The following is a 13,436-nucleotide window of genomic DNA, read 5'->3' on the forward strand; positions in this document are numbered from 1 at the left end:
AGATTAAAATTTACCCTAGATTGTGTCTGATGGCATCAAAAGATGGGAGTTTTGCAATCAGTATATCTGAATGGTTAATAATAAACTGTCAGGTGTTTTGGTCTAAGGGGTCTGAGGTAAGGAAGGATCTGGATATTTGTTTTGCTGATGATTTATAAGAGCTACATCGACGAGCAATGTCAGCTAAAAACTGCATTTAATGTTTTTAATTTTGATATGTTGTCAGTAATCTACACACTTTGTATATTTCTAAGTTGTACATCAGAAGTGTTATTATTTGCACTAAATGTATGCAATTCGACAATGTTCTGTAAATTAAAATTGTTACACAACAGAAACAGGCGGCCTACTGTTCATTCATGGCAGTGATATGCAACTAGATAAGATTCTGAAGTAACTTACCAGGACACATTGGGCCTCATTAACTAACAGTGCGTACGCAGGAATACATGCTTAAGCTGTGGTTACGCACGTTTGAAGCACAAATCTGGGATTCATCAATATTCTTACTTGAATTTGTTCTTACACTACGAACAAATTTAGAACTCTCTCAAACTATGCGTACACAAACGATGACGACCAACTTTCTCAGAAAATGTAAATACTCTTTTTTTTTTTTTTTTTTTAAGTTATATTTTTGGCCTTTTTGCCTTTATTGACAGGACGCTGAGAGAGACAGGAAATATGGGGAGCAGAGTGTGGGGGAAGACATGAAGGAAATGGTCAACTGGCCGGGAATCGAGTCGGCGACCCCTGCGATGAGGACTGTAGCCTCTGTATGTGGGGCGCATAGACCACTAGGCCACCAGCGCCCCAACACATACTCTTTTAACTAAACGCATGATGTATTTAAACTACTTTCAGTAAAAGAAAAAAGCCAGATGACTGTCACAAAGCCATCTGGCAAAATTAATGCAGAAAACTCATCACATTTTCTATTTTCAAGGTTTTATTTCAAGATTATCTACTATTTTAGTTGATATTTTTTTATCATAATGAGTAAAATTAACTATTTTAGACAACTAAAAAAATAATAATTCTGGAAGACATCTCGTGACCCCCCATTTGTGTCTCGTGACCCCCCCAGGGGATCCAGACTCCCACTTTGGGAACCCCTGCTCTAAGAAACGGATAGCTAGTTGGTGAGCGTATTTTATGTTATATTTAGCTTAAGTCTAAGTTTTCTTGCCTCAACCTCCACAAAAATCACCTCTATTTCTGCCGAGGTGAAATTCAGCGTCTGGATGCACCGAACAGATGTCCTTATATTGATAAATTGGGGTGTGTGTAGTATGCTAATTGCAGGTTGCGGCACGCGCCTGTCGATTTAGAATGATTCTGATTCACCAATATACGCAAGGTGGTGAGAACAAAATTGGCTGGTATGCACGTGTCATGAATCCGACTGTGATTTTGCGTAAGCACTTATTTATGCGCAGAGTAAGAACATTTCTACACATTTATTAGTGAATGAGGCCCATTGACATTTAGCAGTTTATTTATAGGAGTCTCTTCTATATATAAATATGCTGTCCTTATATTCAGTGATTAAGGTATTCTTCAGCAGATGATAAAATACAAGTTCTGTTGTCAGCCTCACCAAATTCAGTTGTGATGTCTACATGAGTCGTAAAATATTAAAGCTGCTGGTTGTTTGGATGGTTATGAAGTCTTATTGGGATATGCTTGTTTCATTTCATTTTATTTTATTATTTTCTAAATGGTAAATTATTGTAGTTTTCAGAACAAATCACTAGGTTCTTCTCAAGCTGCAACCTCCGGTCTAAAAAATATGAGTCCAATGCGGAAGTGCTAAAAACTGCAGTTCGAGGAACCGCTTGAGGCTGGCTCCGGAAGTAGGGGAGAACGGGGTTGGTTGTCACACGGGTTGGTTTGCACACTTGTATCTCGCCACCAGGGGGAACTGTCTCTCAAATTGGGGTATACAAATTCCAAAATTAGGATCAGCGCTCACCTACATAGTCTTCTTGGAGGAGTAAGACGGCAGAACATGAGGTGAGAGGACTTTTTGTGGTTTTCATGTCAAATTGTAAATATTCAGCTCCTCAGTATTTTCTTCTAGGCTTTTAAACGATGAGTTTATAACAAAACAAATGTTACCCTTACAAAGTGTGAGGGGAAAGCTATAGTTTAGATTTTTATTAGCTAGCTAAGTAGTTGTTAGATAGTTGTTAGCCTTGATTCTAGCAAAAATTCCAGTTGGGGTTGGTCGTCACATTCTCTTTGTGGTTGTTTGTCACATGTAACAACCAACCCCTATGTTGGCAAAATCATCGAGTGTGCAGACCCTACATCACTGTAACTCAGACAGTGACTGCATGTAGCCTAGTTGAGTAGGCCATTATTGTTAGGTCTATTTGTTTTGTTCTTTATGTTGTTATATAGGCTGGCCTAAAGATGTGTTTCCTGTTCATGTTCCTTGCTCATTTCATGTTAAAATACATTAAGTAGGCCTATCACTTGTCAGTGCAATTAAACTTTCAAATTTAGTTCTGCCTTCTTGCCTTTTTTAAAAGATTTTTCCCATTGAAATACCATTGTAACAACCAACCCCATAGTGTGTGACAACCATCCCCGTGATGGGGTTGGTTGTCACAATGTGTCAGAGTGTCTTTGATAGTTAATTGCCTCTTTGTTACAATGAGTTGGAAAATGAGAGGGATACACATTTCAAACCAACACCTTAAGCTTCAATTTAATGTAGGAATGACTATTGAAAGATGTTTTGATGATGAGCAATCATCAAAACAGTAAAAAGTGTGACAAAAACAACCCTGTTCTCCCCTACTGGAAACCACATACACACCAATTCAAAAAAGCCGATCTTTACAGCAGAAATAAACATGTTTACAGAAACAGGCTGCCCTCTGTTTCACTGGCAGTGACATGCAACTAGATAAGATTCTGAAGTAACTTACCAGGACACATTGAAATTTAGCAGTTTATTTATAGGAGTCTCTTCTATATATAAATATGCATTGTCCTTACATTCAGCGATTAAGGTATTCTTCAGCAGATGGTAAAATATTGAGTTACACAATAAATTATGGTCTGAACCAACATATGATCATGGATTTGAACATTTAAGGTTGGAAATGGTTTGATGAAGAGGTATCGAACAGCTTCTTAGTGTAGGATGCATGTCTCATAACTTCTGGAAGAGGACACACTTGTTCAGTATCAAAGGATATCCTGAGTAAAAGCATTTCAGTCATGACGCAAACCTCACAAAACTAGAAGCTCCACATCAAAAATGATCTATCAATGATCCTTCACTCTCTGTACACGTAGTATCAATGACTCACAGAGGTGTGCACTTGTAGAGTAAAAGAGAAAACAGAAAGTGCATATTCACATATCCAAATCTGTGCTTATGCTAGGTTGCTCACCCAACTAAGCAACTCCTTCAGAGGAAAATAAATCCTACAGTCATCACAACCGATATCAAAGTGCCTTTTTTATCAAGAGCGAGTGCGGCCTCTCTCGTTCTGCTTCTTCAAAGATCCAGTAACCATCTTTCCTCAGTTCCTTTTACAGCAGCTCATCGTCGAGGCCACAGGGCAGCAAGAAAAAAAACAGCCCTGGAAGGAGAGAAGGTGGCTACTTGAACCACGTCACAGTTTGTAGTTGAACTCATGGGTTACAAGATCCATCAAGTCTGTTCAAATGAGTCCTTCCTCATACATGTTGCTGTGGCTTCAAACTGGATTGTTGACATGTTAGCATCACAGCCCTGTTCACCAGGGACAATAGAGTCATCGTAACTCTTCGGTTCAGCAACTACTGCAGGGGACATTTTCAAAGGGTCCTTCATTATTTCTGGTCAGCACAAAAAAAAAGATACTGAAATGTATCTACTCCTCATTATACAGTATTGTATATCTTTAGGTCTTCATGTAGGCATTGAAAACAGTATACATATATAAAACTAAATGGCACTGCGTTGACTGTGTTCTAAAAAAAGCGGCACTCAGTTCAGTTTGATGTTCATCACATTGCATGTTATGTCATGACTCGTGTTGATGTCCATCACAGTGACTTTGTAGGTGTCGTCTTTTGGCCCATCATCAACTGGAGGAGAATCTCAATATTTGTATGGTGGCAATATGTGTGGCAACATGGATCTAGCAGCACTGGAAGTGGAGTCAAAGGCACAGCCTGGTCTGTTTGAATGGATGGGTGAGAGGATTGTCTTATGTTGGCAGGAGGACATGAAGGTCTGTAAAACTGCATTTTCATGTTGGAGAGAAGAGAGAAATGAGGATTTACACAAAGTCTGGGCCTGTTTGTTTTCTGACAGTAAAAATGTAAACAGATGAATACAATCTGAACATTTTGGGAGAGGGAGGAGAAAACCTTACCAAGTACAACATCCAGAACAGACCCGTCATCTTGGTCTATGTCCACATCCATTGTGCTCTGCTCTGAAGTGAGGCAGATAGCGCTGTCCTCCAGAGTGAACGTGGAGCTGGATGCAACGTCCTCTCTACAGAAAAAAAAAGAAGTCACATTAACCTCCCCAGTATGATAAGAGTGCAGAAAGTTAAAGTAGTTCAGCTGTAGAAACAGTGCTTAAAAACTGTGAAAAGAGACTGACATCTAAGAGAGAAAGTGATGACTGTAAGAACAGGAAATGGTCTGTTGCTTTTGTGAGAAGACAACAGCGGTTTCAGATACAGGAAACAAATTCTTCTGATTGGAAATATCTGACGACAATGACTGAGAGTCAAAATGAGACTCTTGCTGAGAGATTACGTACTGCAGGTTCTTACACGTAGCCCTATATAAATAGAGCAGAAGAACTGCATGTAGATCCTGAAGCTGAAGCTTTATTTTCTACCCTGAAGGGAAAACAAAGAGAAGAAGAGAAAGACTAAAGGCCTCAGTATCCCAGCATGCCTGGTGTGTGAAAACCCTGTTTTTTTTTTCATTGTTGAAGGAGACCAGGGAAACCCGTAGGACTGTATTTCTACAGTTAGCTTAACTTCCTGTGGTCTTCAGCATTTTCTCAAACATATAGCATTGGATGCAGCTTGATTCTTGTTAAGCCAGCAGGGGGCAATATGAGATCTGTTTTCGTATATGAACATAGGGTGACTCCCTGATATATTCAGGAATGTGTTTTTACCCTTATGACATGTGACTGAACATTTTGAGCTCAATGTCAAAATAAAAGCCAGGTAGAGAGAAGAAAGTAGGGGAATACACTTGTGGATGTAGATGAATGGTTAAGAAGAAGAATGTTCAACAGCTATATTTTTAAAACAATCTAACCCTGAAGCATCCTAACATGAGGTGTTGCTACTGTAACAGGCAGTGTGGCTGTCAGCAGGGATGATTGTTGGTGGGTGTACAGTCTCCACTGCACCGCTTGTCTTCTTTGTCACCGTCTCTCTGCAGCATAATGGTAACTAAGAAGGCCGTGTCAAAGCCACTGTTTAAATATTTAGGACAGTTGACAGAACAATGTCAGGCAGCAGCCGCAGAGAGTGACTGATGATGAGGAGACAAGACCGGGCAAGTCACAATAAAGCCTCAGAAAGGAGCTGAAAAGTGACCCACTGCATATACAGAGAGGTGATGGAAACATGTCCAGGGAAAGAGGATGGTGTGTGAAATCGCCCTTTAGAGTAAGAGAATGGGTTTAAACCTACGAGTATAATACAATGATAATGATCACATAATGAAGAATAGCGCTGGGGGAAAGGCCTTCTTCTTCTTTTCAACTTTGTACTGACTTGAATTCATGTGCACAACATTCTACTTTTAAATCATTTAGACCCCTATGAAAAATAAAGACTATTTAAAGTCATACCAACTGTAATGAAATGCTCTTCTGGATCTAGATTTAGTATTTTCCTTGTTTGCTTGTTGTCCTGTCCCTGTCTGTGTTTATTTAACTGGTTTACTGTCTCGGCAAGATCTCACTCCTAACATAAGTTTTAATATGAAGGGAAATAGAATAAGGCAAACAATTTTTTTTAAAGAAATAATAACAATGTAATATAACTGTGACTCACCCTTTACCTTTAAAACTTTAAAGAAATTTGGGAAAACTGGATTGAGTACATAAAATAAATTAGGTCAGATTTTCTGAGATGTACATTGTGGAAAGAAACCCTAGTTCAAGCTACAGAAGTTGAAATGTTTTGTTTTGTTTTGATTTTTTATTTATTGCATTGACTTTTTACTATATTCGCTAACTGCGTAAACAGTAAAATTCGTTTAGTACGAACTGGCTAAAATACATGGTGAATGTAAATAACCACTATGTCCTGGGCATCATTTTATTTGTGTACATGAAAAGGTAGGCCATTCTTTATTTTGATTTAAAGAAAAAGGCTGAGGAAGTCTATGAGTGTCATGTTTAAGTTAAAGATAAAGCATTTGTAAAAGCAAATAGAAAAAAAAACACTCAGTCATTGTGTACCAACTGTATGTATGTAGAGTATATGTATAATGTTCAATAAAAATAAAATTAAAAAGATAAAATAAAACTTTAAATAAATTGAGTCCCTGTTTGATGAAGTCAAGCTGAGAAAGGTTTCTCTGCCTAAAGTCTAAACATTTTATTCTTAACTTTGAGGAAACATTCATGTCGTACTAATTCTGAATTTTGTTCTCGTCCATTTCTTGTAAATAAAATACTGTACCCACAACCAGAGAGTGTGACTACACACCCCATATGCTATGTAGGTGTTGCATGCATGTATGTTGTGTTGGATGCATGAGTCACATGCTCCATGTCGCACGTCACCACCATAGACATGTCATGTTAGAGCACAGGTGACAATGACATGGAGGAGTTTGCGCATTTGTGTGTGTGTGTGGGCGCGGCCAATTATGGATGCTTTCCTTCCCTGTCCTCGAGGCAATAACGTTACAGTAACCTCACGTTAACCACCCGACCTGCTGCTGAATCAACACGGCGTGTCCTGATAGACTGGGATCAACAAGGAAGAAGGAAAAGTTAAAACACAGACACCACACCCTCCTCTGTTTGGTTGTCCACGTTGACAAAGATGGAGGAGGTGGAGATTGTTCCCATGGAGAGCCCCGTAGAAGGACGGTTGGCGGGGACCAGATCGGGACGCAGGTACGAACCAAACACAGCTGAGGAAAAGAAGAGTAATAACATCACATGACTGATGAAAGCACATACCCTGTTTACCTCCACTCTAAGCTGAGAGGAGCCATATAAACTTTTTGAAAAGGCCTTCAGGTAGACATTTCTGATATATTCTGACAGCCTGAATAGTATCCATAAGGAGTAAAGTGAACTTTGTCTGTAACATCAGTTCCTCTTTCACTGAAAGAAACATTGACCAACACTGACAACCCCTGCCATCATTTCTCGTAAGACCTTAAAGCCTGCATTACTCAATCAATACGATCGATAAAGCTAAGTCAGGGTGTATTGATCAATCATACAGCTGACACTGAATCATCCACACACATAAAAGAGGTACTCTTGTAATTGCCACTATACGTAATCCTATTAACTCAGCCGAGGGCATGTGAATTTCATATAAGTTTATCAGATTAAATGGTTCCAGTTGAACTATTTTCCCCCATTTAACTTGATTTTCTGTTCTCTTTGAGACTGAATTAGTTATGGTATGAAGGGAGTACAGAAGCTTTGCAATTAAATTGCTTCATGTTTATATTGTGTCACATCTAGAGTCAGCAGTAGAGAGACTCAAAAAAAAAAAGGACAGTGACTCCATAACTTCTCTTTCCGCTCGACAAACACGCACAACACCCTCATTTCTTCTGGTATCAATCCTCGTTATTATCAAATGCAAACGTTAGACTGTGCTGCTGATCCTGGCTATCAGAGCCATTCAGAGACACTTTACTGCAGCTGAAACTACTACTTACTTCATTTTTTTGCATGCCTTATGTACACACAACACACACACGCAAACACATGCACGCACGCACACACATGCATACACACACACACACACACACACACGCAGATTGTGTGTTGAATGGCTGCTAATAACAAGTTACTCTCTGTTTGCTTTCCATTACAGCCAACTACTGTATCATCCAGTGACAGCACCCCTTCTGGGCGGTGCTGGGAGGACAACATTTGTATGGGTGAATGCAAAAGGGTGTTTATGGGCCTCGAGTGCTTCTAAAAAGCTCTAGTAAAGACACAAAAACTAGAAAGGGACTTGAGCGATGAATTAAGGGGTAGTGTCGTCTAGAGACATGTTGAGGAAAATCACAAAAGTGTGTTTGTGATAACTTTCATTAACTTACTAAGACAGTTCTCAAGCACAATCCCTGATTGTTGCACAACATCCGATAATCTGTCATACATCTATACAGGAAATTGCTTCAACGGTCAGACATGCAAGCAGGGTTTCCTCAAACACTTCTTTTTGTACCTTGTCCATCCAGACTTGCCAGACGGCAGGCCCCTCCCAGCCTGACCCTCCTGTCCTCCTCCTCGTTCCTCTCATCTGTCTGCAGTGAAAGGATCTCCTGTGAGGAAGACTTCAGAGCTGGAATGGAAGTACGAGTCCTCTTTGAAGGGGAGAATCGAAGTGCTGCAGAGTAGAAAAATAAAAGGAGTATGAAAGTGAGAGAAAAGAGAAGGAAGAGAGAGAGAGAGAGATTCAGGGAAGCAGACAGAGTTAAGCAGAAGATAATTGGAGGAGATGATTATCCTGATTGAAGCAATGTTCACACATAATAAAACTCCACTGCTCTGCCTCCAGATTAGCCAGTCATTTAATGCAAAACAACAATTACACAAGTGTCCCCTAAGACATCCTTGCTCTGCCTCACAAGTAGTCCATGAAATTAAAGCCCTCCTCCTCATCTCCCACTGATGGGACTTGGCAATAATTAATAGTACTAGCAAAATCCTCAAATCCTTGCCTTAGCCGTGTTTTATTCCCCCGTATGGTTGCATAACATCAAAATATATTTGATGTCAATGTAAAGTTCCAGGACCACCCTCTCGTACCTCCACCTGATGACACACATACCGTATCTCACAAAAGTGAGTACAACCCCTCACATTTCTGCAAATATTTAATTATATCTTTTCATTGGACAACACTGGAGAAATGACACTTTGATACAATGTAAAGTAGTCAGTATACAGCTTGTTTAACAGTGTAAATTTACTGTCCCCCAATCAAATAACTCGACACACAGTCATTAATGTCTAAACCACCGGCAACAAAAGTGAGTACACCCCTAAGTGAAATGTCCAAATTGGGCCAAAAGTGTAAATAGTTTGTGTGGCCACATTGTTTTGTAGCACTGCCTTAACAGCCCCAGACCATGACACTCCCACCACCTTGCTTGACTGTAGGCAAGACACACTTGTCTTTGTACTCCTCACCTGGTTGCCCCCACACACGCTTGACACCATCTGAGCCAAATAAGTTTAACTTGGTCTCATCAGACCACAAAACATGGTTCCAGTAATCCATGTCCTTAGTCTGTCTTTAGCAAATTGTTTGCAGGCTTTCTTGTGCATCATCTTTAGAAGAAATGTGAGGGGTGTACTCACTTTTGTGAGATACTGTATAACTTTTTATAGACTCTGCAAGTGGAAACATTAATAGAGGCTTGATCCGTTCTGCCCGGCTCTGTCCTGCAGGGTGAGGTGAGTGCTTTAAAGATCCACCTCATCTTACTTAGTTTAACAATGTATTATTATCCAACTATGTGATTTATAACTGTGCTCTTTTGTAAAGGAGAACAAAACACCAAATTTAATCTGTTTTGACTCAACTTGCTATTTGATTACACAACCAACATGAAGTCCTTGATTTGAAAGAAGACGAAAGTGCTTTATTCAATCAACTCTGTACTTTACGGATCATGTGCCCTCAAATGCTTGAGAGAAGAAGGCAAAGACAAGAAACTCGCCTTGTGCCTTGTGTGAAGCAAAGACAAAACAAGGAAGCAATATTCCATCTAATTTACCCAGTATATCACCACTGATCCAATAAACAATAAAAACTGGCGACAGATTGAGTCTTCTTATCGTGCAAGGACCTCCTACTTCCCATTGCTTTCCTTCCCTTTGTTCCTTTCACATGAGTGCTTCTTTCCCACCCCACTTGACAATAATCGACCTGCAGACTTACGTTGAGTCTTCCTGAAGACCCGTGTGCTCATGACTTGAGGAAGCGACTCGCATAAAACCCAGGCCTGTGCACCGACACAGAGTCCTGAGGACAGACGGAAAATGTTGTGCTTTTATTCGTAGATGTAAAAGTTTGTGACCAAATAAAGGCTCATTGATAAAAGCAGCAGAGTTAGAGTATCCACTTACGCCATCATACACCAGGGCTTTCCATGAGTGTTCCAACTTTTAATGAACCTGGAGAGAAACAAAACAAGACGAAGACTGGTCACAAAGTATCCGCTTGCCCAACAACTTCTCCTTTATACTTCCCTCTCCCTCGTTGGCACAACACAAGCTGAGGTCATTTCAGCTGTTTAGCAGAAAACACATCAAAGTTTCGAGTTATGTAACCCCGTCTGAGAGAGAGACGCATGCTACAAGTAATAAGGGACAATTTGGACCTATTCCTCCTTCCTCTCTGACCTGATCTCACCTCACCCACTATAGTGCTCCTGATGCCTCCACCAACCAGGCTGACAGAGATTTATGTGAGCGTTAAAATTTCCACAAGTTGGAAAAGTCGATGAGCCAGAAGGCCTCCTCCTCTGGTACGCTATACTTAAAGTCTCAGGACAAAAAAACTCAATGTGTAAATAAAGAAGGATCGCTGCTGTGTCCATTTAAATAATGGTGGCTGGATAAAAAAAAGTCCTGAGTCCTTTCGGGAGTGTGATAGATTGACTTGCTGCCCCTTCCATTAATGCAGGGTGATAATTCAGTGTTAAGAGGTCTTGTCCAAGAGCAATCATCAATCAAAGCTGTGACTCTGAGAAACGTATGGCCTTCTTATACATTTATGCACATTGAAATTGTCACATTACCTATTGATGACACATTTTAATGTAGGATTTAAATTGAATGTATAACCTCAAAAGACTTCAGATTAATGTCTGTCCTGAAAAGTATGAATACCTGTATGACTGTAGAATGTCTATGATACCCAGGAAGATGAGCAGCTTTTCTTCTTTGTGTGTTTTGGCAGGGATGCCTCCCATCCTGAAACAGAATAAAGACATAGATTGCACAGATTCTTCTTCTGCAATGCAAAAGGATTCTAACAGAGGCACCTACAGTGTTTATATTCATGTGTATTGCTGTAAATACAAAGAACAGTGGTTGTGTTTGTATTTGTGCAGCTAGGGTTATATCAGAGCCGGACTGTGTGTACACTGTGCGAATGTTATGAGCCTGGTTGTATAACTGTGTCTCAACTGTTAGAGAAAAGGTGGAGATTAAGAGACAGACACACACCACACACACACACACACACACACACCACACACACACACACACACACACACACACACACACACACAGGCAGAGTGTGTGAGCCCAAATATGTGTGCATAATGTGTGTTTTCCTCCCAACTGAGCCCACTCACGTGTCATCTGTGGTGAGGGCTTCAGCTGCTTTGCCGTCTCCTTGGATGGACTCCATGGCGGTGGAGTAAAGCACCCTCTGACCCACAGGTCTCCTCCCGTCCCCCCCTGCCTGGCCCGGCTCGCCCCCCTCTCTCTGGCTGTGGTCCAGGACGTGAACGCCCAGCAGCAGGCTGTAGTCCATGATCTTAAAACTCTCCAGCACCTGTAGAAGGAAACAAGACGTGTGGTTTTTAAGAAGAAATGCACAATAAGTCCATTGACAAGAGCCAGGTTGTAATAAAGGACATAGTTCTTATATCCTTTGACCTGTGTGAACATTGGGGTTATTATTTTCCTGGAGTTAATGCTCCAGCTCCCTAATGGTAAATATAGCATCATTGTGAAATTTCTGGAAAAACTAATTCGTATTATCCCTGAACACTTCAAGAGCTCAATGTGCTTCACAGCTAATAGGCTGTGAGCTTGCAAAGAAAATCTCTGTTTAAAACCTGGTTTGAGCTAAATAAACAAGGTGTTTCTCCACAGTGAGCCAAGTGTTACACATTGACCTGTCTGAGGAGCCTTTTGCCCAGCTTCCCAGAAACTCTGCGACTTCATGTCTCTCACTGCTTGAGCAAAGCCGTCACGGCAAGACAAGGCGCGACAGTGAGGCAGGGGCCTGCCCTGGGAACTGGATCAGGGTCACTGCCAGGTAGCTGGGCTTATCTTATGACTAGGACTGGGCTGTAGGTGTTCTGGATTACAATTCTTGACTTGATTCTCAAGCATTTAAAAGGGGCTTGAGTATAATTTGAGAATACATTAATTGACAGTTAAGGTGATCTGGATACTTTTATAAATATATTTTAGAATAAGAACTTTTCTCTGTTAGAGGACTCCCTCGGGCTATCACACTCATTGTCCATCAACAGCTCAGTCCCACGTCTAATAGGATAGGATGTGGTGAAAACAAAAACTTCTTACACAATCAGGGACATCCATGACCAGGAGTATAGAGAAAAACAGAAGTGTTTTGACGCTGACCTACAACTTCCTCTTATCTTCCACTAGATATGTCATTTCCACTGTGTGGATTTGCATCTCTAATAAAGACACACTCATTCATACCCAAACACACACATACAAAATAGACATAATGACAGACCCAAACAAACACTGAGGCTTTTGTTTGGGCTTAGCTTTTTCCATATCAATGATTTGCATCCTGTCACTTGTACTCCCCCAGCCTATTCAAACTGCAGCCATTTTGAATAGAGCCACACACACCAGGCTGCCTACAGAAGGACATTACTTTGTGTACTGGCCCCAGCTTTAGCCAGCAAGCAATCAAAACCTTCAAGGCAGAAATAAAACAGCAGCACTTTCTACCATTTTTACAGAAGAGTTCCTTCAGATTCTGAAAAATATGAACTTGTGGAGTGGAATCATTCTGATCCTCAGTGTTGTAGTCTCCCCTGAGCATTTTAATTTCAAACACAGCTCAGATTTTCCCAAAAGTGATTGGTTAAAGCTAATCTTTAAACTCCCTAAGGAAGAGAGCTTTATCACAGTATCCCATGATCGTAAACAAATCTGTGATTTTTCTGTGTATATTCAAACCTGAAGCACTCCTCTGTCTGTCTGCCTTTATGTCAGTAGAGCTGCAGGGCTCACCCTACAGTGCCCGACTCTGCTGTGACACTTACACACTGCACACTTCTTAAGTAGGAGTCAGCTGTGACATTCACCCCGGGTTCAGTTACAATCACAGGGATGACTTTGCTCTTGTATGCATCAATAATTCATGAATACAGCCTACTTCTTCTACCCATGATTCAACATAATAAATGAAGGACACAGGGCTCTTTGTTTAGTCTTTTGTTCAGACATG

The 13,436-nt window shown here is 40.6% G+C and overlaps 1 protein-coding gene across 1 annotated transcript in view; it reads right to left on the bottom strand.

The window, feature by feature from the left end:
- Nucleotides 1-2,948: 2,948 nt before the first annotated feature.
- Nucleotides 2,949-13,436, bottom strand: part of LOC117819490 (phosphatidylinositol 4-phosphate 5-kinase type-1 beta-like) — a 39,043-nt gene continuing 28,555 nt past the window's right edge. Inside the window, 9 exon segments of the mRNA XM_034692882.1 lie at nucleotides 2,949-4,259; nucleotides 4,383-4,509; nucleotides 7,013-7,134; nucleotides 8,421-8,582; nucleotides 10,143-10,175; nucleotides 10,178-10,226; nucleotides 10,331-10,377; nucleotides 11,094-11,179; nucleotides 11,566-11,768. Coding sequence (XP_034548773.1) covers nucleotides 4,051-4,259; nucleotides 4,383-4,509; nucleotides 7,013-7,134; nucleotides 8,421-8,582; nucleotides 10,143-10,175; nucleotides 10,178-10,226; nucleotides 10,331-10,377; nucleotides 11,094-11,179; nucleotides 11,566-11,768 — 1,038 coding nt within the window. The 3' untranslated portion in view covers nucleotides 2,949-4,050.

Source organism: Notolabrus celidotus, chromosome 9, assembly GCF_009762535.1.
Source record: "Notolabrus celidotus isolate fNotCel1 chromosome 9, fNotCel1.pri, whole genome shotgun sequence".
Taxonomy (NCBI): domain Eukaryota; kingdom Metazoa; phylum Chordata; class Actinopteri; order Labriformes; family Labridae; genus Notolabrus; species Notolabrus celidotus.